Source organism: Carlito syrichta, unplaced genomic scaffold (genome assembly GCF_000164805.1).
Source record: "Carlito syrichta isolate Samal-C Ts95f unplaced genomic scaffold, Tarsius_syrichta-2.0.1 Scaffold305641, whole genome shotgun sequence".
Taxonomy (NCBI): Eukaryota; Metazoa; Chordata; class Mammalia; order Primates; family Tarsiidae; genus Carlito; species Carlito syrichta.
Window position 1 is genome coordinate 389,744 of NW_007249737.1, and position 27,266 is coordinate 417,009.

Below are 27,266 nucleotides of genomic sequence, written 5' to 3' on the forward strand. Positions count from 1 at the left end.
TTTTCATTTAACTTATCAGACCTTATGCAGCATTATGCTAGCTGTAGTGGAGGGATGGATAACTAGTAGAAAATGGGTTCCATTCTCTCAAGAAGCTTAAAGTCATACAGATATAGATAATGACATTAGATAACAGATATAAGCACCTCTTAGTTCAGATATAAATAAAGGAATTATTAGCATGGAAAATACTTAAGAAGAAAAAGTAGTTTAAGTCAGGCCTTTCTAGAATAAAATGCAATGATCCCTCTGGTAAATGAGACAAATTACAGAGCTTCAAATGAATAAAATGTTTATTATAAAAATAACTATAAGTAGGACAGTAAATAGAATATTAAGAGAATTATTTGGGAAGAAATAGAAGTCAGGTAGTATTACTGAAGAACCCAGAGCACCACAATACTGAGATTAGATTTGATTTGGTATTTCTTTATTTTAAAACTTTAGGGGAAGAGATAGGGGAATCATTTTCTTTGGGCAAGTATGTATAGGAAAAAGGAATAATTGGATACACGATTTGTAAATCTTGGTAAGATTTGTAAGTCTTTAATTATTTTTTAATTAAAATAATGTATCAAAGACAAGCTTTAAAATAACAGATAAGCAAAAGGGAAAAAAACACCCTAAAATAGTAGCTACCACTTTCCCCTGAAGTTAACTATCATTAATATTTTGCCAAATATTCTTCTAGACTTTTATTTCATTCCTTTATATTATCTCAATATTTTAAAGATTAGAAATAATAGTATTTAATACTAAAATTTTGAAAAGCAGATAATAAGTTCCATAATTTCTTTCTTAATAGTATTTGCTTTTTTGTGAAATCTCTCATTTTTACATAAGCATATTTTATAAATTTTAGTCATAGTGTATATGTAAATTTATTTGGTGTATAGTAAAAAATGTATTGATATATTTACCAAATTATTAATGGACTTGCTTAGCATCAGTTATTGAGCAATCTTTTTCCCATTATCTTGTTATTTCTCCTTTGCCTTGCATTAAATTTTTTGTAAATATGATTGATTTCTGTTACTAATTCTCATCCAGAGATGTATCTATCGTCTACAGTACTGGCTCAGATTTTAAGAAAGACTTTTATATAATAATTAGTGTCTTTGTTGTTTTTTTTTTAGTCAAAGTCTCATTCCGTTGCCCAGGCTGGAGTGCAGTGGCACGATCACAATGCTCATGGCTCACAGCAGCCTTGACCTCCTGGGCTCAGGTGATCCTTCTGTCTCAGCATCCTATGTAGCTGGGACTATAGGCATGTGCCACCATGCTTGGCTAATTTTTTGATTTTTTTGTAGAGGCAGGGTTTCACCATGTTGTCCAGGGTGGTCTTGAACTCCTGGGCTCAAGTAATCTGCTTACTTCAGCCTCCTAAAATGCTAGGATTACAGGCATGAGCCATTGTTCCCTGCCAGTAATTAATATCTTTAAAAATGAAAAATATGCTATGTAAAACTAGAAGGAATAAATTACTCAAAGAAGGGATTAGCACTGTTAGATTTATAACAGGTAGCTGGGCTCTGGGATCAAGGAGAGAAACTGACAGAGAGGGAGAGGTAATAGAAACAAGATGGAAACCGTAACCAAAGAGGGATGTCATTAAAAATAATGGGACCCTAAAAGACCTCGCGATTAAGGAAAAGAGGAGAAAGGGAAACCCTTCTTTCCTGTCTGCCTGATGTACACTTTCAGAGAGTACCTTTCATACTTTGTTCCTGTCCTTGGGTCCAGATAACATTCTCTTGCTGTCTCATTCCAGGCCTTTCCCCTCTCGCACTAACTCACGTGTCCCAACACCTTAACCTCTTTTCTCTGCAGCTACTGGTTATATCTTCCTAGTATGTATTCCATATCTCTTTTACCCAGATTCAGTTTTTCAGGGAACTGGTTTGGGTCATCTGCATCTTGGCATTGTAAGCGTGTTTAGTCTGGTGGTCAAATCTGAAATTGGACGTAACTGGAAGCAATAAGAGTAGCTGAGAAGCTACAGATATAATTTATTAGTGAGGGGAGGAGCGCTCAAGTGGAATTAAAGAGGTGAATGACAAGTGGGAAGGAAAATGTAAAAGATTTTGGAACATTTAACTAAGAGTTGATTGTTACTTGGAGACAGAACCCAAGGAGAGGTAAAAGTCCAAATATAATTCCAATAAATTTGATAGATTTGAGTATTTCTAGGACGTGAAAATGCAAAAAAATACTTAATTTTAAGTTTGGCTAGAACTTATTATACCTTACTGTATAGGTAATGCTTTATGTTATGCTTCTTGCCTTACTGTGATTGGCAAAATAGTTGTGATATGTAAATAGATAACAGATGACCACTCGATCAATAGATAGATAGATTGATAGAGGGAACCTGGTGGGGGTGATAATCTTCTAGGGGGGAAGTACTGGTAAAGAATGGCAAAGTAATAATATTACTCTCAGTCCTTGTCTCATTTTATTTTAATGTTAAACTTCTTTGTGGAATAAGCAATTGCAGAATATGCAAGGGAATTAGTTAGCTGTACTTGCTTTAAGGACTTCTAAATTTTAGCTTATTTTAAGAACTTTAATTTTTAGCGTATTTTTCCTATTTTCTTGCCAAACAGCTTATGTGTGAATTGGGAAATGATGTTATAAATCAAGTATATGAAGCTAAAGTGGAAAAAATGGGAATAAAGAAACCACAACCAGGACAAAGGTATTATGTCCTTTCTTTTCCCCTCTAATCAGGAATATAGCTATGGTTTTTATTTCACTATAGTAATTGACATATAACATAGAGCTACTGTTTAGAAGCAATCATTACTGTTTCTGTTCAAATGTGGCTATCTTTCTTGGGTATATAATTAGATAATTATATTTTATTGAGCAGATAATCAATTATAATCTCTAAAGAGAGAGAATCGAAAATTAAGGCTCTCCATAGGAGTGTAAACTCTCTTAGCAGTTAAAGCAGACCAAAGTTCTGTTAGCGGTAGGCATTCAAAAAGTAATAATCTGTTCATTAATATCTCCATGGATCAAGTTTCTTCTACTCACAATGAATAATTTTACATTGTTTGACTTAATTCAGCAAATATTTGTTAGTCACATACTTCATGCATGACATTATAATGCCAAAGAATAAAAAATAAAAAGGGTTTCTCTGGTAGGGTAGAATGTTTAATACTGTGTTTGAAAATGCACTTCTACAAAAGGAGGCTCATTGAATTAACTGACTAAGAGACAGTACCTTCAACACACATAATATTGTTTTTAGTCTGATTAAATCTTTATGTGTCATCGGTGCTATTTTAAAATTACTGCTCTCTAAACCAATATTATTTAAATCAGAATTTTAATTTTTCTAAAGTGTGACTGTGTATTTCTGACCTTGAAATATCTTTTTATTATAGTCAAAGACCTAAGCATTTTTAAAGGGATATAAGTAAGAAAAAGTATAGAACAGACATGGCATTTTATGATTGTAGCATACATAAAAAATTTAATATGTGACATATTTTTCCCCCTTAAATTAAGAATGCTATGTTGCTTTAAAGTAGTTGCTTTGCTGGGCTCGGTGGCTCAGCCTGTAATCCCATGCCTTGGGAGGCTGAGGTGAGTGAATTGCTTGAGCCCATGGGTTCGAGACCCGCCTGGGCAACTTGGCGAGACCTTATCTCTACAATAAATCACCAAAATTAGCTGGGCGTGGTAGCGCGCGCCTGTAGTTCCAGCTACTTGGAAGGCTGAGGTGGAAGGATTGCCGGAGCCTAGCAGGTTGTGGCTGCAGTGGCCGGGAGCAGCCACTGCACTCCAGTCTGGGCGACAGAGTGAGACTCCAACTCAAAAAAATAAATAAATAAAATAAAATAAAGTAGTTGTTTTGTGAAAAAATATGACCATCAATAGTGATGGTTTGGTATGTAAAATTATTTCTTCAAGTAAAAACAAAATTAAAGTTAATTTCTATAAATTTTAGTGGTTTCCTGGCAATATTTTTTATTCTGTAGAAAGCATGAAGGGAGTATGTGTAGAAATAAATGAGCACAACATTGAAGATAATAAAAGAGTACTGTGTTAATTCTTGTGCTTTTTTAGTTAGGTTACTGTTTGTATTTAAATGTGAAGCCACAGTTCATTAAATGTTTGTAAAGAAAGCATGTTGTATAATGTCACAGATTCAGTTTTAGCTAATATTACATTTAGTGATTTTGTTTGAAAATATTCATTACGTAATGGCTTCTTTTCAGTATTAGCCATACTAAGAGATTAAGCAGAGCATCATGACATTTTTATGTATACCAGACAGGAGAAAGAGGCATATATCAGAGCAAAATATGTGGAGAGGAAATTTGTGGATAAATATTCTATATCATCATCACCTTCTGAGCAGGAAAAAAAGATTGCCTCCAAAAGTTGTGAAGAAAAGAGGTTGAGCATTTCTAAACTTGGGCCAGGTGACCAAGTCAGAGCATCTGCCCAAAGTTCAGGTATTATAACTTCCTTGTTACGTATATAAATATTTTCTTAAGCTCAAGTCATTCTCATAATTCCTGATTTAGTAGCCATTGTAGGTTTTTTAAATGCTAAAAACCTATTTTCTTCTACATATTCTAAGGAAAAACTGGATTTGTATATCATTAAAGGAGTTAGATTTAAATAGTGCCATGATAAGTAACATTTCTAGGTAATGTGTATATTCTAAGGAATAAAGCTGCTTAAAATGCAAGGGGAAATGGGAATTATAAATCTGTCATTCCAGAAACCCCGAATATCTGATTAACTACCTGATTTCCTTCCTATTTTTCCTCCTAAATTTTTCCCAGTAACGTTTTTTCCTGCCCTTTTCCCTTCTTATGGCCTGCTTTGTGCTTTGCTAACTTGCATGTCCCCAGTGGTTGCTGTAAATAGCGACGAGGCCAGGCGGGAGTCTCTGTTCTGTCCTGATGAGCTAGATTCACTCTTCTCCTACTTTGATACTTCTTCAAAACTGCGTAGTAGTAAGTACTACTCTTATGGAGCATTCCAAGTCTGTGCCAGTGGTCATTGTGCGGTGTGGCCATTTCTCTAGATGTTACCCATTGTCTCAGAATTACACATTACTTACAGTCATACAATAAATTAAGCTTTTTACTACCCCTGGCATATTATGGGGTAATGAGATGTGTTATAGCTCTGAAAAGTTTATTTTCAGGCTTTGTGACTGATTTATATCTCGAGAAGCTAAATGTTCAAAAGGGTTAAAATTGTATTAGAAATGTTCTACTGGTGGTGCTTGAGTTCATGTTGACATGTAAGAGCTCATTTTAAAACTTTGTGGGAGATTGTTTTCTAAATGGCATGAACTTTAATCACTAGCCAATTTTTCTTTAAAACAGTCAAAAGTAATGACAGTGGAATCCAGCAGAGCTCTGATGATGGAAGAGAATCTTTACCTTCCACAGTGTCAGCCAATAGTTTGTATGAGCCCGGTGAGTTTGATGAAATTCAGTGTTACTTGGTATTGTTTGCTACAAAATGCATGTGAAAAATGCCTAGACTTGCTTAAATAGTTTCTAAAGGAAGTAGTCTTTTAGAAGGTACTAAGGGAGGACTAATACTGTTAAATGAGAAAGCATTTATATTTGAAAGTTATTTCCTAGTTGTATGTTCTTCCAAGCTACATGATATGTATGCTAAAATTACCTTCCCAATAGCTAAGGATCATTTTTATTCTGCATGTACTGTGTCTGATTATTCTTATCTTTCCTTGTGGCTGTATTTTCTTATAAAAAAAGAGATCAGCAACTCCCTCCCCATTAGATTTTTCTTCTGGCCTGTGCTTTATTTCTGTATTTTCTCTTTCCTGATTTCATTGATTTTGGTTCTATAGCATACTCAGGAGAGGAAGCACTCTTTAAATTATTTGAACTGCTTATATTTCAAATTATGATGGTATTGGAACATCCTAGAAATGAAGTGAGGCTTGGTTTAGTAGTAAAATTCTATAGGGATTCTTGCTGTGTCTTAAGTCCAAACATACAGGAATATACTCAATTTTAATCTAGTACAAAGTAAATAAGAAAGGCCTGGCATGCCAGTTGTTATCTTTATGAGAGAAGAAGGTTGAATGTTTGGGGAATATCTATGAGAAATAAGATATCTGTAAAAATTTCTCACAGGAGATAAAGGTTATCATGAGCTGTTAGCTCATTGTGATAGATAAATTTTTTTTGTCACAACTTTTACGTTCATGGTAAGTTTGAGTTCATTTATTTTTAAAAACTGTGGTAAAATACATATAACATAAAATTTACTATCTTAACTATTTTAAGTATACAGTTTAGAGACATTAAGTATGTTCACATTGTTGTGCTAACATCACCACCATGCACAGAACTCTTCCTTCATCTTGCAAAACTGAAATTCTACCAGTTAGACAATTCTTTCCCCACTAAGAGCTCATTTTTATTGATGTATTTGTGTTTGCTTTTCAGAAGGAGAAAGGCATGGCTCTTCTGTGTTTCTCGACTCTAAACATTTTAATCCAGGACTTCAACTTTATAGGGCTTCATATGAGAAAAACCTTCCTAAAATGGCTGAGGCTTTGGCTCATGGTGCAGATGTGAACTGGGCTAATTCAGAGGAAAACAAAGCAACACCACTTATTCAGGCTGTATTAGGGGTATGAATTTATACATTGACATTTTTAGTGGCAGTAAAATGTTTTTAAAAAATCACAATACATTCTGAACATGGCTTTAGTAAATTACTTTTTGCCTTAAGAGATGAGTTAGAAAAATAGAAAGAACCTTTGTGCAACTAGTAGTGTTTCTGAGCATCACTTTGTTTCAGCTATTATTTTTGTAATGGAAGAAAATTCTGATAATGAAAGTATGTTGTGTGTTTTGCTAGTTTGCAAACTGCAAATGAATTCCTCTAAAATTAGTTTTTAGGGCTGGGCACAGTGCTCATACCTGTAATCCTAGCACTTCGGGAGGCCGAGGCAGAGGAGTCATTGAGGCCAGGAGTTCAAGATCAGCCTGGGCAACACAGTGAGAACCCCGTGTTTACAAAAATTAGTTGAGCATGGTGGCATGTACCTGGAGTTCCAGCTACTCAGAAGGCTGAGGTGGGAGGATTGCTTGAGCCCAGGAGATTGAGGTTACAGTGAGCTATGATTGTACCACTATACTCTAGCTTGGGTGAAAGAGGGAGACCCTGTCTCTTAAAAAAAATATATATTTCTTGGGATGAAAATAATACAGGTGATAATTTTATGCTTTTTACTGGGGGGTATTTTTTCTTTTGTCCAGAATGAGATGTAAATGCTATTTGAGTAAAGTAAATAAAACAATACTGTTTTTAAATAGAAATGTATTGTTGTTTCTTGTTTGTTTTTGTACATTGTTATCCTCTTTTTTCCTTTAAGGGCTCTTTGGTGACGTGTGAGTTCCTCCTACAGAATGGTGCTAATGTGAACCAAAGAGATATCCAAGGACGGGGACCACTACACCATGCCACCGTCTTAGGGCACACTGGGTAACTATAGTGCTTTAATATTTTAGTAGATTTTATTTGAAAAATTATTTTGAATTAATGTTTTACTTTTCCTCAGGTTAAAGTCATTAGGTAGAGCTTGTATAGTAATGTCATCTTATGACTTATATTGTCATGATAGAATTTGGAAGTTAAAAAAAAATCTCAGTCAGAAGAAAGCTACTGTTAGTTTCCAGATATGAAAGTTGCAGAGATTACTTTGGCTTTGACTTTTCATTAAATAGATCAGTTTCAGTACTTAACCTCCTCTGTTACTAAATTGTGGTCATTTTGTCAGACAACTTAAGTGTGTTTGTGTTTATGTGTATACACTTGCATTATCTACATAATGCGCGCACACACAACCTATTTAGGGATAATTTTGTAACTAGAATTTTTAGTTTTTTCACAGGGTAGCTGAAGTCGAATTCTTTTTTTTTTTTTTTTTTTTTGAGTCGGAGTCTCACTCTGTTACCCAGGCTGGAGTATAGTGTCATGATCATGGCTCACTGCAGCCTTGACCTCCTGGACTCAGGTGATCCTTCCACTTCAGCATCCTGATTAGCTGGGACTTACAGACATGTGCCACATACCCAGATAATTTTTTTTTTTTTGTAGAGACAAGGTTTTGCTATGCTGTCTAGTAGGGTGGTCTCAAATTCCTGATCTCAAGTGCTCTTCAGCTCAGTCTCTGGAGTAGCTGGAATTACAGGCACGCCACCTTGTCCAGTCTGTATTTTCTTCTTAAATTTTCAAAATTTTTCCCATTTTATTTTATAAACTCCACTTACCCATTTTTTCATTTTTTTTCAATTTCTTCAAGTTACAAATATTTGTGGAGTCAACAAGAAGATTACTTCCCACTCTTTGCTATTGTATTATCATTAATATGTTATGATGTTTACAATGCTATATAGCACCAAATTAAATAAGACAATGTATGTGAAAATATCTTGATATGTGTAAAATGTTGATCTTTGTAAATTTTTATTATTAGAATCATTATTCAAGAAATATATTTGTAGAATGAATCAATAATCAGTAATTTCCTAATGAAAATGTTATTTCTTTAAATTAGGTAGGTAGTGCTTTTATTTTTTATGGTGAATACTGATTCTTTTTTTATTGGCAATATCTCAAAAATGCTGTTTTCCTAAACAGACAAGTATGTTTATTCCTAAAACGAGGTGCCAATCAGCATGCCACTGATGAAGAAGGGAAAGACCCTTTGAGCATAGCTGTAGAAGCAGCCAATGCTGATATAGTAACCTTGTAAGTATTTTTTTTTACTTGATTATTTACCATGCAATATATTTTAGTTGTCTCTTAGTCATTTGCAGTGAATTGGCTCCAGGATCCCTGTGGATACCAGAATCCATGCATACTCATGTTCCTTATATAAAATGGTATAGTATTTACATGTAATCCATGCATATCCTCCCATATACTTTAAATCATCTCTAGATTACTAATACCTAATACGATGTAAATGTTATGTAAGTAGTTGTTATACTGAATTGTTTTTTATTGTATTATTTTTAATTGTTATATTGTTATTTTAAAAAAATATTTCGATTGGTGGTTGGTTGAACCTGCAGGTATGGGCATTCAGCTGTACTTGTACAAGGTGTTAACATAGTTTCTTGCATTGTGTAAACTTGGTTGATATTTACTATGCGCCACTTATAATTTTAAGCATATTAAATGTATTAAGCACTTTAAATGCATGACCTTACTTGATTTTTCACAACAACCTTATGAGGAAGATATTATTATTATTATCTTCATTTTATAGATTAGGAAGCCAGGCCACTGATAATTTGAGAAATTGGTGTTTGGTAGAGTTGGGATTTGAAACCAAGAACTGTGACTCTAAAACTCATGTTCTTAGACACTTCTGCTGTATTGCCTGAAAAGTAGGAAGAGAAAACCAGGGACTTCTCTAAAATGGTTTCTTTAACTCTTAGTATAGTACTGGGGCAGGGACTGAGGTTATTAGAAGTACAGGCAATTATTCTACTATCTTGAGAATTAGAGGATTATAAGTAGGCAGGACAGCTGCATTGATGTTTGTAACTTGTAAGGTTGCATTGCCTTTGGGCAGTGATAGTTTGGAATCTGTGCTTATTTTTTAAAAAAGAATTATTCACATGAAGCCTGGCACTGGCACTTATAATCCTGGCTCCTCAAGAGGCTGAGGTGACAGATTGCTTGTAGCCCGGAGTTCGAAACCAGCCTGAGAAACATTAACAAGATCTTGTCTCTAAAAAAGTTTTAAAAAATTAGTTAGGTGAAGTAGCACATGCCTGTAGTCCCAGCTACTAGAGAGGCTGAGATAAATTACTTGAACCCAGGAATTTGAGGCTGCGGTTAGCTATGATCAGACCACTGCACTCTAGAGGCCTGGGTGATAGAGTGAGACCCCATCTCTTGAAAATAAAAAAAGAATTATTCACACGAATACCTGATTATTTTTAAAATATAAATACATGCTTTTGAATGTTTCAATAAAATTTAGCGTGACCTTTTAAAGAAATAATTGTGGGGTCTTAATTTGATTTATATCTTAGATCAAAGTAGTTTATTATACAATGAATCTAGAAACTCAGTCATCACCTATATGTTCATTGTTAGGTAGGAAGTCTTTTTTTTTTTTGAGTTGGAGTCTCACTCCGTCGCCCAGCCTGCAGTGGCACGCTCCCTGCCCACACAGCCTTGACCTGCTGGGCTCCGGCGATTCTTCCACCTCAGCCTTCTGAGTAGCCGGAATTATAGGCATGCGTTACCACGCCTGGCTGATTTTTAAAAAATTTATTGTAGAGATGTGGTCTCACCAAGTTGCCCGGGTGGGTCTCGAACCTGTGGGCTCAGGCAATCCACTCACCTTGGCCTCCCAAAGTGCTGGGATTACAAGCTGAGCCACCGAGCCTGGCCGAGGTAGGAAGTCTTACACATAGTTTGTATTAAGTCACTTATTCATTTTATTCTGGGCTAAATGAAGCTTCTTTGAACTCCTGAGCACCTGCTAAAAATTCTTGAAATGCCATACGTCCCTCACCCTTGCCGAATAAAAAAACAAAACAATGAAACATACTTTCTCAATGTCCTTTCCCCACAGAAAGGGTTGTTATTATTGTGAAAGCTGTTGTAGGAAAATTTAGAACTGCTAAATCATTTTAGATTTTGAGTAGGAGAAAGATAAGTTATTAAAGAAAGGTAGGAATAGTATAGAGAACAGAGAACCTAACTGTGAATGCAACTTCCCGGGCAATTCCTGTGTAGCAATGGCCCCTTCCCTCAAAAAAAATCTGTTCCCAGATTGTCTCAATGTTCTCATTTTACTTTGTGTGTTTTAGCCTCACTTGAGAATTTTGGTAAATAAGAATTCTCTCTAAAAATCCAAATACCAAAGGAAGATTTATGGAGTTATTATTAATTTGCAGTGGTTGAGAGAGGAGGTGAAGGGAATTATGGTACTTGGAAGATAAGAAAAATTCATGTCAGATGCTGTAGTTGACAGAGAGAACATAGCAGAAGATATTTGGTGGCCCAAAAAGATAGGTGCATAGTACAGAGTAAGAGAGTGGTACTACAGACATTTGCCTATTTCAGATGTCAGTAACAGGTAGCAAGCAAATAACTGTTGGGAAGTTAGTTTTGTTTTTTTTTTTTTTTTAAAGGGAAGAAGTACTTGTCTTCTTAATCCAGTGCTGCATGTCTTCTGCTGCCAGGATGAATAGCCCAAAAAAGAATATATAGCCAATATGGCAACCTTGGGAAATTATTGGTAACCATAGTCATTTATTACAATGTTTGTATATCAAAATATATTCCTCAGTATCTATAAGTAGCAAATGCTGTTTATATCTCTGGAACTACCTCACCTCAGGGTGACTAGAATGAACTTATAATAGGGTCTTGCTTTCACATTGTAGAAGAAATAATTTCAGCAGTGTAGTTAAAATTTGATAGGATGCAGTAGGAACCAAGAATTATGTGGAGTCGGGAGGAAGCAAGCTGCTAGAGGTGTTACAGGGATCCTGCTTAAATAGAGCTGAAATGCACTTGTCAGAAATTTGTTAGCCGGGCTTGGTGGCTCAGCCTGTAATACCGCGCCTTTGGGAGGCTGAGGTGAGTGGATTGCCTGAGCCCGCGAGATCAAGACCCGCCTGGGCAGCGAGACCTCATCTCTACAATAAATCAAAAAATTAGCCGGGCGTGGTAGCGCATGCCTGTAATTCCAGCTACTCGGAAGGCTGAGGAGGAAGGATCACCGGAGCCCAGCAGGTCGAGGCTGCGGTGGCCGAAAGCGGCCACTGCACTCCAGTCTGGGTGACAGAGTGAGACTCCAACTCAAAAAAAAAAAGAAATTTGTTATTGTCTTCTGAGAATTACATGAAGGTGAGATACAGTTATTTTTGTACCTGAGATTTCTGGGTCTGATAAACTAAAATCCAGTTTATTTTAATGGCAAATGAAAAAAAAAAATTAGTACATTGCTTGTTTATATATTTCATTACTTATGAACATTTATATTGTATAACTTCATCTAAAACATTCTTTTATTTAATTTTAGGTTACGTTTAGCAAGAATGAATGAAGAGATGCGGGAATCAGAAGGACTTTATGGACAGCCAGGTCAATATTCTACTAATAACCATACTGAAATGCAGTATAAGAAGTGCATTCAGGAATTTATCAGTTTACAGTTGGAAGATTCATAGTTCTTTAGCAAACTAATGTGATAATAGACAGTTTTTATAACCTCCTTGTAAATTGTGGGTTGTTAGCTATGTACTGTACTTACTGAATTCTTGGGTGGCTAATCCTGGGCCTTTAAAATCCATAACTATTCCTATTACAGTACACATTTTACTTGCTACATTTAACTCTGGCTGCTGACTTCTTTCCTGCTGTACAAATGTCTTCCATATACATTCCAGTACAGTGAATGGAATGGTAAAAGTATTCTTTATATACTTACAGCAGCAAAGTAGTTGTTTTCTTTTTGGAATTCTTTTTAACTGTCAAGTGAATATAACAAAATTGTTCTCTTTTTGTTATTCAGGGAATTTCTATAAAATGTGTTCAGGGAAAAAAAAAACCAAATCACCGTGTGTTTGGCATATAAAAAGTCAGTATAGAAAATACCAAGGAAAAGTTTATTGATGAATTTTCTACTCTAATCTAACAATGAGTTGAAGATTTAAAGTAACAATTTATCAATAGAATGAGAAGTCCATGATGGGAGTGGAGTTAGTTTAAAAGGTTGAGGAAAAAGTTTTCATTTTATCTTTAGCTTTGCCCCAGGCTGTTGTATAGTGTAAGTGGAAGTATTTAGAACAATATTTTGCGCACTTGATGGCAAAGTAGACTTATTCTTATTAGAGAAATCTCAAACTCATGATCACCTCAGGTTTCGTTTTGAGTAATTTCACCTTTGAATCAAGACGTCAAGGAAGAAATATTGCCAATCAGATTCTTCTCTTTGATGAACACATGCTGATTAGACATTCTTCACAAAAAAGAGTAATTATTGGATTTCTTGTTTTGAGTATATGAATTACTAATCTATATGTTTTAAATTCATATACATATTAGCAAAACAGTTCAGGAATTAATGACTAAAATACTTGGTAATGTTCAGTTTGCAATTAGTATATTTGGTTTTTAAAATATGGATTCGTTATATTTAAAGTGGCCTGGTAATATCATCTATTCCTCTATTTAAATATATTTTGAAATTTGTGTACTTTATGCTAGCTTCAGTAATTTATTTTAACCAGATAATGATATATAATTAATATCTAAGTGGGGCCATTCTTTTTTCAGAGAATTGTATTTAATACTTATTTTTGGCCTAATTTAATAGGGAACAAATAAGAGCATTAAGAATAGAGGCACTTCAGCTAGATATTTCTAATCTAGGGTGTCCCACTTTAATCCTATGGATCATACAGTACTACTGACTCATATTTCAAGATGTAAGAGTGCTGAGTAGGGGTGAAGCTCTAGCATTAATTCTGGATTTCACCCATTTGTTTTAAACTTGAATGTTAGATTTTAAATAAGTTATAATTTTATAACAGATATTCTTAAGTGATAGTATTACTAGGCCATTTTTGAGGCCTTTGTGTTTAAGCACTTTAAAATAAAAATTGTTCAAAGACTATGACCTGGTATTTGTGCGATAAGGATGAAGATTTTAAGTTAAACAATTTTTTCCCCCTGAAATTTTAAACTTACATGTTTTGTCAGCTGCTCTTTCTTTAAGGTGTGTGATGATGAATTTCATCCAACCGATTAGTCAGAAGTTCAGTGGTCGGCTCGTCTCTGGAATTGGGAGGCTTGAAAGGATAGTGCCTCTATGTTCTTGCCACCTCCAGGTCCACCCAGATTGCTTGGTGTCTGCTTCCACCATTTAGGAGCAATCAGATCACTCTTTCTCTGTCATTTATGTATAAGTTTATATATGTATTTTTTCATCAGTAGAAAAATAAATTTTTCCAATTTATTTTAATAAAAACTTAAATAGAAGCCTAATTTTAAAAAAGGCTTTCTTATCATTCTCAAATTTTAATTTAGAGGTTAAAAATTGATCGGAATCCTGGAAATAGTATATTAGAATAAAATGAGATATTTTGATCTATTTGAGGATCATCTTGAAAATAATTAGATTTTTAACTCATTCAGAGACCTAATATTTAAAGTAGAATAGTTTTATGCTTATGCAGGTAGCATGGTGAAATGGCACAGCAGTTGTTCTCTGGTTACTTTTCCTTCCCTTTATGAGTCTTTGAGAGCAGATAGATTTGGTTTAGGTAGTGACTTTTTGTTTTTCCTCTGTTTACTACTATAAATTTTTCTGTCATAGGCTTTGGTTGATTGTTTTATGGGATCTGTTTTTGATCATCTTAGCAATAGAAAATCTCAGAACTCTGGGTAGTTTTATTTTTTAATATGTATTTATTTATTTGAATCTCAAAAAATAAATAGAGGCTAGAGTGCAGTGTTACAATCACAGCTCACCACAGCCTCTATTGCCTGGGCTCAAGTGACCCTTCTGCCTCTGCCTCATGAGTAGCTGGGACTACATGCGTGCTCCAGCACACTTGGCTAATTAAAAAAAAAATTGGTAGAGATGTGGTCTTACTATGCCACACCTAGGCTGATCTCAAACTCCTGCTCTTAATCCCTCCTCCTGCCTCAGCCTCCCAAAGTGCTGGGTTTACAGGTATGAGCCACTGTGCTCAGGTATCTGAGTAGTTTTAAAATGCAGGTATTTTCAATCTTTTGATAATGATAGAGCTCTATCATTTAACAGACTTAGATATAATCTTTGGCAATCATGGACCTATTTCTAGAATTGGAATTTCTAGGAAACCCCACTTACAAACTTTCTCTCTACAACCCTAGGGGTCTAGGACTCTGTTTCTTGCAAGGTGATGTAAGAGCATACATCACCTTAAGGGAGGATGTATCCCTCTTAGCAATCCCTACAACTCTTAGGCCTGTGTGGGTGAAAGAGCACACCACTGCTCTCAATTGTTGGAAACCAGTTTGGTGGTTCTCATAACTCTGGCTCTTTGACTCCTCTTGATCACTGGCAGGTTCTCATCCAGTTGAGAACCACTACTCTAAGGACCCACTCAAGTAGTAGTAAAGTAGCAAGGCAAAAGTTGAGAATCACTGATCTAATCAGCTATAAAAGGAAGCTGTTAGCAGTGTTGTGCATATATGATCACCTGGAGGTGGTTCTCACATGCTGCCAGCCCTTTGAGGAAGCACGTTTCAAGAGCAAAATTAGCAAACACTTGAATCATCACAACTTGCTGTTGTGGTAGATATTCTGAATACCAAAAATTAAAAATGAATCTAAACTATCAGTGGAAACACAGTAGTCTACATTTAAGACTCAGAACTGTCCAGACACATAGAAAAGTTAACTCTCTGAAGGGAAGTAGAATGTGGTTTAGTAATTTTTAGAATATGCTTAGCATTACAAATATTAGTGATTAGTTGTTTACCATTTGCGATAAACTGTTAAATGTATTTCTGGGAACACTTCAGGATAGCATATTCTGAGTTGTTGTTTATGTGTTCTAGTATAGACAAATTATATTTGCCTTGGGGAAAATTTAAGTGATTAAAATTATATTTAAATTTTAAATAGTCACATTGAAGTTTAATTTGTGTTAGCTATATTAAATATCTTAGTCACTATTGTTCCTGTAACATTTGCTTTGACAACACATTTTGAAGTCTAAGAAAGGTAGTATGTCAAGTGTGCATTAATTAATGTTTTGTTAGAAACTAAATGTTAGCAGAAAGTTGTGTGTGTATATGTGAAGGTGGAAACTTCCTTTTGTATTGTAGTAACTCTTTAAAAATGTATTCAGTCAGTGAAACCAATGATTATTATAGCACCAACATTTTCCTTCAAGGAAGCATTTAATTCAGTGAATGAAGGTCTTATAATTTGTTTTGCATGGTACAATGGTTCTACTAATAGGTACTTGTGTAATAAGTACTTAGATGACTTAAAAACAAAAACTGGAAAACCATTAAAAAATCCCACAGCTTGTTATACAAAATATGCATTGCTAAAGTAGAAGCCATATATTGCCATTGTACTGTTGTAATACTTAAGAATGCTCATTTGGTGCTATCTGTAAACTATTTGGCATTAGCGTCTGCTAGATCCTTCTTCCTATTTCTTCTTGAATGTATAATGTGTGCCTTTTAAGTTACTTCTAGTGTCGAATGGTAAAATCAGTGTTGTATTTTTGTATTATAATCTGCACTTTATACTTTCTTAGAAAGTAAAATTCCAGATTATCCAGTTTAAATAGTATTTTAAAAATATTTATAATGTTTACAATAAATATTTTAAATATTTTAATTCAACATCTAAAAATAAGAAAAATTTAAAAATATTTTATATGGTTTGTTAATTGCTATTTAATGTTGTTCACTTCTCGGTTTATTTTATATCTTTTAGAATGGCTAAAAATGGGAATAGATTGTAGTTTGTCTTTTGACATGAAAGTAAACTTTTAAGAAATCATGAGTATTATTGGATTGTCTTACCAGTTGTTTCAGTGTATCAATTTTTATTTTTATTTTAGTAACAATGATATGAGTTAGATGTTACTTTCAGCCACCTATTAATATTCTTACTGTTTTTCTTTTTAAAGTAGATTGATTAGGTTTAATTGATTGATTCAGATCCTTAGTAAATTTGCAGGGCTAAATGAAAACTATATAGAAATTTTAATAAATTGCTTTTTACACAGACTAAATATTATAAGTGACTAAATATTAAAAGTATTAAACTTTTTTATTGAACATCTTGGTTTATGCTGTTAGACCTTTTTTACTAGATCTTTATCCCCAACTTTTTTCTAATTCTTTAGCTTTTGGTATAACATCTCTTGCCTCAAAATCTTGCTTTTTAAAAACTGACAAAACTTACTGCACTCTTAACAACAACTGTAGTATAAGATGGATGCAAGGTATCTTATGGGAAATAATTATAAAACATGTTGCAACAATAATCATCTACAACAGTATTTTATGGCCCAATTCTTGAGAACAGAATTTATGCCAAGCAACTGTATAAAGCTAATGTTTAACTAGCAGGAAGCATTCATGGTGAATAATTTTATCTTGAAAATAAGATTCCTTTGTCTGAGGGATTGATCTGTATGTGTGTAAATATTCAGTTTCTCATAGCAAGAAAAACGATATTCAGTCTGCTGTAAAATCAGTGTTGATAATCTACTTCTCTACAAGATAATCTACTTCCATACAAGTATTTGTACATATACACATATGTTTATTACTTCAGTTTAACAGATGTCTTTGGTCTTTATTCCCATTTTGTCAATAGTATTCTTGCTCATATGACCTACTGTAAACACTAAACTTCTGACTAAATGTGAAGCTATGACTTTATAGTCATTTTCTAAGATTTTTATTTTATAAGTTTAGTAAGCAGTAGATCAGTTCATTTGTTTAATTAAGCATTAAAGTTTGAGTAAAGAATTACTTTTTCATGTGCTATTTTAACTTAAATTTATTTTAATTAAAATATATTATTTTTCCTTACCTGGTTATCAGTTTATCTTGTTAATAACTTGCATCCATCAAAAACATTAGTATTTGTAATTTCTTTTGGCCTTTTTCAAGGGAAATATTTATTTGAAGAAGGTCTTATTTACTATACCTCATTTAGATTGACTTTTTTTCTTCATGTGTTAATAAATGTATTTCTTTACATTGCTTTAAAACACTTGCATCTTTACTCTTTTCTAACTCTGAACTTTCCTCTGTGGCTGCATCTGAGGTGCTTGTTTCAGGTATAGTTTATTTTCTTTCATTATATAGTTTTTCAGCATTTATATTTAGTTGTCCTTTTTGCTTCTAAAAATGTTCATCTGAAGGGGGCAGGGTAAAAACAAAAAAATCAAAAGTGCACATCTGAACAATATTTTAATGAAATAAATTATAATATATTAGTCATAAAAATGATTGTCATTTTGTTAATACTTTAATTGTATACATTTTAAAAGTGTTCTTATTTTACTTTCATGCAGGTGATGAAACTTACCAGGACATATTTCGTGATTTTTCCCAAATGGCATCCAATAATCCAGAGAAACTAAATCGTTTTCAGCAAGACTCACAGAAATTCTGATTTTTTTTTTTTTTTTGAAAAGGGGAAAATGTGAAATCTGGTGGTCCCCTAATGTGTACAGCTGGAAATTCACAGATTTTTACTGTTTAATTCTACTTACTTAATTTTGGTAGATATTGAATGGCTTGGAAAAAAGGTACCCATTCATTGATATTTTTATAAATTAAAACATAGGTAATCTAGTAGTTAGGAGAGGAAACTACTTTAGGACTTCTTTTATTTTAATTCAAAGCCTGTTTAAAGGGCTATTTTTTAAGATAAAAGTTGAATCTAGATTTAGGCCATCTCTAGGTTACAAAATGTTAAGAGGGCAGATAAAATCTCTTTTTTGCCAATGAGTGGTAGCATTGATTTTTTTTTCATGCATCTTGCCCAGGATCATTCAGTCAAGCATGTCTTCATCACGTGGGAGCCAACTGTCCTGCCTGCCTCAAGAACATGTCTTTTTTAAGCTTCCTTAATGATTTTTGGTGATTCAGAAATAGTTGTGTGTGTGTGTGTTTGGTACCCTACCTAACATATACATAACATGTAATTTAGTTATTAGAACTAGAGAATATATTTTCTTCATTTGCTCATAAATGGAGTTATACTTCTTGAATGACAGGTTATTGTCTAGTACTTTAACATATATATATGTGTGATGGCTGTGCAGGTATAATTCAGTTCTTTAGATTTATTCCATCTTATGAAACAGAAGAAGTGCTTTCATTTTTTTTTTTTTTTATCACCAAAAGAATCCCAGTTCAGAAGTTGTAGTTCTTTGTTGGTTTGATTTCCTTTAAACCTTGACAAATTTATCAGTGTAATTAACATGTGTTCCAAAGGTTACTTGAATGTTGCAAAATTATGCCTTCATCAAAACTAAATTTTCAAAGGAAAAGTTGATTTATAAAATAATGTGGGACATTTTTATATTGAAATTTGTCCTTGTAAAGATACATTTTTGCTATTGCTCCTAGTGAAAGAAAAATTCTCTGTACACGGGAGGAAAAAACCCATTTTTTCTTAGTTTATACTAAAATATACAATAATAAATTGCTTTTTATTTTTTTCTTTATCTATCTTGTGTCCTTGTACACAGTGTATATTCTTTTAAATTATATCACGTATATACCCTTAGTATTTGGTTACATGAATCACAGACCCTTGAATTCCAGAATGTTGTGGATATACTTATTTGCCATATTTATATGCTACAAATTAGTGTGATTCCATCTTTGATTGACATGTCTTACCAAGAGTATAGAATAATTAAGTAATTTGCCTTTTGGTTCCTTCCTAGTATTGTCACCAGCTAAGTTTAATCTTCTTTTGGAAATTATATATAAATAATATTATTGATACTCTTTAAATAAAAGTTTTTAAACTTATAAAAGAAAAATTTAATTAGATAGATAATAAGTTTTCTAACACTTTCACCCCAATAACTAGTGTATTATAAATTGATTAAATATCAAATAAGAATCTGTCTAAACAGAAATTATACTGAAATAAGTTCACATCACAGAAAAAGCTCCATAATTTGACCAAATTGCATGCATGTAATGCTTATTTTGTAATAGTCACTATATATTGGATAAGAATGAAAATATATTTATGAATTATTTCTGAGGAAATTCTAACTTCCAGAGCATTATATTTTAATTACCACGGTAACAGGAACATTAATCTTTCCTGTTTCACCTCAAAATCACAGATCATCTGGCTTTTTAGATACTTTAAAGGCAGAGGTCTGATTTGTAATTTTTATTTGGCTGTACTTTGAAATTAATTGTTCGAGAAGCTCTAGAAAAAAAAGTATATTAGAATAAAAAGAAAAGAAAGCGAAGAGAAAGCCTATTTTTCCTTTATAGTGCCTGTTCCTGTTTTAATCCTAGTACTTCATTCCTAAAGATCTAACTTTATCTGAGGAAGACTAGGCAGTTTTCCTCTTGGATCTGGCCATTGGAGACTCTGTGGTTATGAAGGCAATTCCTTATGACACTCTTACCTCATGTAGCTTGAGTCATAAGTAGTTAATGTGGCAGTAATTAGTGTCTACTTAAATTTAATGGTTAGAGATGTATTTGAAGTGCCCTAAAGATCATGGTTCTGAATATCTTCAGAAAATGCTAAATCTTTAATATTGCAGGGAGGCTGGCAATACAAACGTACATTTCTGTGGCTTGATTTCTTGAATGTGCTGAGATCCAGTTTGGACTAAATTTGGCAGAAATGATGAAGTAAACAGCAAGGCTTTAAATTAAATTAATAGTTACAAGGTAGGTTGACTCTTAGGTGAATTTAGCTGTATCAACAAATAAATTTTATATAATACATAACAAATCTGAGTTTTGTTTATGCCATGAATTATTCAGTGCACTATGAGAAATTATAGTATAAACAATGTTAACCATACTCTTGGGCTTCATTAGTCAATGTGATTGCCCCTTGCTTTCTTTTCATAGCTTATCTGCTGTTATTAGTTTCTGATTCCTTATCGTTAATCTGTTAGCTCATTATCATTAGTTTACTGACTTATATCAAAATAAGAATAGCAGCACTAACTATGACAAGTTCATAGAAATGCAGTTTCATGTTAGAACTAGAATAAATGTAATTGAGCAGTTGTTTGCAATGCAGAATTCATTGCAATATTTACATACTTAAGATTTCTAAGGTTTGAAAATTTTCCTTTAATACAATCCTTAGAAATTTCCAGGGATTACATTGTTTATGTTACGGTGTTTGCCTAATTTATACTGATTTTCACTATTGATTTTAATGAACTTTGGTGTTTACTTTCCCAGATATATAGATTTGATTTAAAATGTGTACTTTGGTTCTTCATGAGTGCAATTTGAAAAAAAAAATTATACCTCTAAGGTCTGGCCAACTTAAGTTTGTGATATGTCAGCAATATTTTTAAAAATATATTTTATGCATGCTAAGAATGGTCACAATAAATTGTATTTGAGACTAAATTCACTACTCATCTTGAATAATCAGACATTCCCAGATCATTTTTATATTGTCTAATTAACACTTCTGTATACTATCACTTTGGACCATGGACATGAGCTGGAAGAATGATATATTTTTATAGATTGTATGTCCATAATGACTTTAGAACTGCATGATATTGTGGAAAGAGCACTGGACTAGTAGTCACTACCTTTTTGGGATTCAGGGCTCCTCACAAATAAGAGTGAAATGAAACAAGGTGAAACTATAACAATATCCCTTTGTATATTGTTTTGCTACTTACAGTGTACTTTGGCTTTGCTTTTTATCACCTGATCATCACAATAGGACTTCTGAGATCTTAATCCAAGAACTTCAACATTGTCTGCTTTTTTGATCCTAGTTTGCTCCTCCTGTTTTATAGAGGAGGTCACTTGGTTTGCTACTTGGTGGCAGAGTTGACACCATAATCCACGTCTGACTGATTGCTAGTCAGAGGCACTTTACTTGTATCATGAGGTGATTTGAAATCAATGTAAAGCAGCAAAATCTGATAATGACTGCCAGCTTTCCTTGTGTTTTGATAACAAAGACTCCAAATATTCTAGAGAACCTGGATGCAAAGTTTGAAGAAATAGATTGGGATTTAAAAACATCACAATGTAGGAAATTTTTTCATTTTTGCAATTGCCAACATTAATAAAAGCAAAACATAATTTTAATTTACCAGATACTTATCAATTTATTTGAAGTTTCCAAATGACATATATAAATATGGATTTATGGACATCCTTTTCTGTTGGCATAAATTTATCCATTAAATGGGATAATGTAGGGACAAAGCAAGGTTTAAATAAACTTTTCTCTGCATTGGTCTTTTCACTATATTATTTTCTAGATTTTCTTATTTTCTCTCAACTCCCCAACCCCCACTTTTTGTGTATTGATTTTAAACAGGGAGAGCTTGCTGCATTATAGATTGTTGGCATCATTTGTTTTACACAAAAGCTAAAGGTTAACTTTTGGAAATGATGAGCTACTTTTCTATATGTGTTTACTTGTACTTTGTGATATTTCTGGATCATTCCAGTCATAAAGACTTATTACATGTAATATTTCTTGCTACCTGTGAAAAGGTATATTTTAAAGAATGTATAACCAACAGTCCATTTACTTTTTATTAGTATGTAGACGATTTGTATCTAATTCATGAATGTAGTTTTACTGTAGTTTGTCATTGTAAATGGAGCAAAGTACATTATCTTTATAGTTACTCTAAAATGTACATTATGTAAGAATTGTAAATATACTTGATTAAATACTTTGTATGCTGAAAAATTACAGTATGTCAATAAAAATCTCACCTCTGGCAAAGTTCTTTTATGCTCAGACTTCTGCTTTTTTTTGTGAAATACTCTGTGAACATATCTGCTTACATCTGTTATATTTAAGGTGTTATATCGCTTCCCAGTCCTTTCAAATTGATTCACATTGATCCTATTTGTTGATTACTTCAATCAAGAAATCCATTTTGACCTTTAAGTATTTAATTCTGTCTGATCACTGAGCTGTTATTGCCCCTAATTCATTAGCTAAAGACCACAAAAGACTTTTTTGGCCTTTGCTTTAATTTTTTTCCTGATGATTGACATATCTGTTAAAGTTCCTGATTTATGCAACACATTCACACTGAATACTTTTAGTAAACAAAGAACAAACTTTTTTTGTGAATTGGGATTGAAGGAATGGAGGGTTAAAAAAACAGAATTGGAAGTAAATTGCCTGTTTTTACCTTTTAAGTTAATTGAAAGCAGAGAAACTTTTCCATGTAACTTGCTTTATTCAGCTTCATTTCATTTTCGGAATAGTTCTGAAGAAGAGAACCCACACCAATAGTCAGTAAACGTTTTAGATGAAAACGAAACAATGAGTTTTCATTTCAGATAAATATTTAAATGATGATAAATAAAAAGAAAGATAACCATTCATAATTCCATCCACCTGTGCTGTCCAGAATGCAAGCCACTAGCTACATGTGGCTAACTAAACTAGTTACAATTAGACAAAGTTCAGTTCCTCAGTTGCCACATTTTAAGAGCTCAGCCACATGTGGCCAGTGACTATTGTTTTGAACAGGGCAGGTTATAGAACATACCCATTATCAAAGGAAGCTCTATTGGATAGCGTGTGTTTATGCATTTATACAACAGGATCACATTGCTTCGTTACCTACATAATTCACTTAATAGGTAGGGAGGATTTTTTAAAATGTTTTTATTATGAAAAATTTCAAACGTGGAAGTAGAGAAAATACTTCAGTGATGTAAACTCATGGTTAACATTGTTTTATTTATACTCCCATACATTTTCCCCCTTCCCTGTTTTTTGTTTTTTTTCTTTTGAGTTGGGATCTTACTCTGTCACCCAGGCCGGAGTGCAGTGGCACAATCGTGGCTTACTACAACTTCGAACTCCTGGACTAAGGTGATCCTTCTGCCCCAACTTCTCGAGCAGCTAGAACTACAGGTGTGCACTCCCATGCCAGGCTAATTTTTAAAAATTATTATTTTTTTTTGTAGAGACAAGGTCTCACTGTGTTGCCTATGCTCGTCTCAAAGTCCCGGGCTCAAGTAAATCATCCCATCTCGGCTTCCCAAAGTGCCAGGATTACAGGTGTGATCCACCGTGCCTGGTCTTCCCTGGATTCTTTTAAAAAAACCAAATCCCAGACATTTTGCCAGCAGATCATTCAGTATGTATATCTAAAAGATAAGGATTCTTTTTTTAAAATCGTGATATAGCTTTCAAACTATAAAACTATAATTAGTGTTCACATTTTCCCACTTGTCTCAATTGTGATTTTTAAATAGATTGTTCAGATCAGAGTTCATGTAAGTTCCATGTATTGTTGTTAGCTAACGTGTTTCTTAGTCTCTAGATCTATAAGTTTTTCCTCCACTTACTATTATTTTTATTATTATTTAGAGACGGTGCCTTGCTCTGTTGTTCAAGCAAAACTTCCTCTTCAGCCTCCTGAGTAGCTAGGACTACAAGCGTGCCATCTTGCCCATTTATTATTTTTTAAAATTTCTACCTGCTGCTTATTCAATACAGCATTTTTAATACAGCATTATTATTTTAGTTTAACCACTTTATTGTGACCATTTGATTTCAATTTTTTTGCCATCATAAATCTATCTGCTTTATTCTTATGGCTAAGTATTTTAGTACATTCTTAATTATTTCCTTAGGATGAGTTCCTTGAAGTAAAAATACTGGTTCAATGGGTGGGCATATTTATGAGTTTTATTCTACGAGTTAGGCACTGTCAGGTAGGGGAGATAGTGGCAGTTGAAAAAGAAGGCCAATGTATATTTTATTCTCTTGGTGTCTTGCATTCTTGCGAGGGAGAAACATGGGACTAGGGTAGTATACAGGTGGCCCTCATGGAATTGCTGAGGATGGCACCTAGCCCAGGCACTGGATGGGAGGTGTTTAGAGATCATTGTGTAGGCAGTGACATGCAAGCCAAGGTCTGAAGTAGAAAGAGGTTGGATAATCTGTCCACCTTTGCAGATGTGGAATCACACAATAGGAAAAACAAATCACCTAATCTCTGGTCAGCCAGATCAGATAATTTGGCCAAGGTCAAAGTTAGAACTGGAGGAGTATTGTGCTTACCAAAGTGTTTTGGTCTATTTAGTCATGTTATGACACACCAGATATTTCTATTTTAAGCTGAGAAAATAGCACATTGTACCTGACATACTACATCTTAATTGTCTTAATTATGCTACCACTATGCTTGGTATATAGCAGGCTCTCAATATATCTTGGATAAATGACTAACTGGCTATCTTGAACCCACTGTTGTAGTTTTCAGTAAGAAATACACTTCTGTTTGTTGTTTGGGTTGGGGTCTCGCTCTGTCACCCAGGCTGGATTGCACTGGCATGATCACAGCTCTTATAGCCTTGACCTCCCAGGGTCAGGCAATCCTTCTACCTCAACATCCTGAGTAGTTGGGACTACAGGAGTGCACCACCATTTTTTGACAGGGCCTCACTGTGTTGCCTAGGCTGCTCTCGAGCTCCTGGGCTCAAGTGATCCTCCTGTCTCAGCCTCCCAAAGTGCCGAGATTACAGCAGTATACTTCTGAAAGCTATTATACAATATTAATTCCTCTTCATGGGCAAAGAACTGGGAAGGATAAGCTACAACTTGGAGACTAGTCTCAAGTATTTTTCTGTATTCCTTTGTAAAATTTAAATGATCTTGTTATTTCTTATCCATAAATTCCAGGAGTAGTGATCTTATAAAGGTTTGAAAGGTAAAACAATTGTTGAATAAGTTAATTCTAAAATAAATGATAGAAGTAAAAACCACCTTATTGTGGTGTAGGTGGGGGCACTAAAAGGCACAATTCCAGAATTATTTCTACTTTATTAGGGAACAATAATTGGGGTGTAAAATACAACTATAGCCTGCTGCTTGGAGGGTCTGTGTCTGTAAAACATATAATAAAGCCTTAATAGAGATTTGAGGTTTATTTATAAATACCCCAGCAAAGCTATGATTGCTTGAATTATATTCTTGTACATGTTAGATATTTAAGGCTTTTTAAAAAGAGTAGTGTCTTTAGCATAGTTTATTTTTACTCAGTGTTAGTCGCTGTTCTGCTTTTTATCTACTGTCTCTCATACCTCTATGAGGCATAGAGACTAGTATTAGCCCCATTTTCCATAAGGCCTGATTGTGGTTCAGAATTATTAAGTAATTTGACCATTGTGTAGGGGAAGAGCTGTAATGCCTGGAGCGTCCACGCCAGAACTCTCGCTTTTAATTAGCATCGTATGCTGAAGTTTGAGCTAAAATACACACAACTCAGAGCTTGATTTACTGCTTTTAGAGCTAATCTTGGCCAAAAGCTTGGGCTCCGGAAGCAGTAAGACTTGGGTTGGGATCCTGGCTCCATTACTTACGAGCCAACTAGATATGGGTAATTCTCCAAACCTCAGTTTCCTTGATTGTAAAGTACCTTTACCTCATAGACTTGTGAGGATCAAATGAGTGTGGCAATTTTGCTATTTTTTTCCCCCGAGGTGAGTAGTATGTGTTGAACGTCTATTTCAGAGGTCCACTGTTTTTCAGAAAAGAACGAGAGTTAAAAATGATGAACTGTGGTTCTGGGAAAAGTAGGGTCCACCTACGCTTTGAGGCGCAATGGCATGGCTCAAGAAGCTGGTGGGAGATGAAGTTGTGTGTGCACTTGCCCATGCACTGCACATCCCCCCCTTTCAAGCTTGCAGAACATTTTTACACGTATATTTAGAAACTACTGGCATATCACCAATTCTTAGAAGATAGAAGTTAATGAGTTTTCATCTAGTTGGCAGTGTCCAACTGTCAAGGTTGTCACTGGCTAGCGTGACCTTAGGCAAGCTACCTCAGTTGATAATCTGCAAAACTCCCCGGCACATATTAAGGCTCTTGAAAAACTGTCCAAATCTGTCTAAATTTTTTACAAAACGAATTAATACCACAATCTCGGCTCTCTGAATTACCACGATGTTTTGGGCAGCGGGGTCCCCCTGCTGGTCACATAGTTTGGACTCCCTCTGGTCTGTTTCTGGTGCGATGGGGCATCCTCCCCAGGTCTCCCGTGTCATTACCACTTCAGCGTGAAAGAGGAAAGAGCTTGCTAGTTTAAATTCCCTAGCTCCACCTCGGCTTCAAGATGTGAAGGGAGCTGGAGAGAGGTCTTAGGGTCTCCAAGAAATTCGGGGGAAAGGTACAGAGATAAAAGCGTTCCCCTCTTCGTGTGTCCAGTCTTTGCTAGCTGAAGAGGTCCTTCCTTGGGATGCCTCATTTCCTTTAATGGCTCAGTTTCGACATGTAGCCTCGGGCTGGACACGTAGGGCGCCAGTTCTCACAGACTGTACAGCGGGCCGGCCTTCTGCACGTCTGGGTTCTCAGCCGGTTCTTCCCATGTGGGACGGCCAGAACCCACTGGCGGCCCATCCGGCCGCTAACGCCTCCGAACCTAGGACCCAGCGGCCGCCGGCACGCCCTGGCCCCGCCCCTCCGCGCATCGGCGCTGACGATTGGCTCTGGGCAGCGC

At 34.6% G+C, this 27,266-nt stretch overlaps 1 protein-coding gene across 1 annotated transcript in view; it reads left to right on the plus strand.

The window, feature by feature from the left end:
- The window catches only part of ACAP2 (ArfGAP with coiled-coil, ankyrin repeat and PH domains 2), a 140,732-nt gene extending 121,473 nt beyond the window's left edge, over positions 1-19,259 (plus strand). Inside the window, exons 16-23 of the mRNA XM_008061925.2 lie at positions 2,607-2,698; positions 4,288-4,472; positions 5,361-5,453; positions 6,459-6,646; positions 7,394-7,503; positions 8,662-8,772; positions 12,077-12,138; positions 18,099-19,259. Coding sequence (XP_008060116.1) covers positions 2,607-2,698; positions 4,288-4,472; positions 5,361-5,453; positions 6,459-6,646; positions 7,394-7,503; positions 8,662-8,772; positions 12,077-12,138; positions 18,099-18,199 — 942 coding nt within the window. The 3' untranslated portion in view covers positions 18,200-19,259. The remainder of the gene's footprint in view (positions 1-2,606; positions 2,699-4,287; positions 4,473-5,360; positions 5,454-6,458; positions 6,647-7,393; positions 7,504-8,661; positions 8,773-12,076; positions 12,139-18,098) is intronic.
- Positions 19,260-27,266: the final 8,007 nt, after the last annotated feature.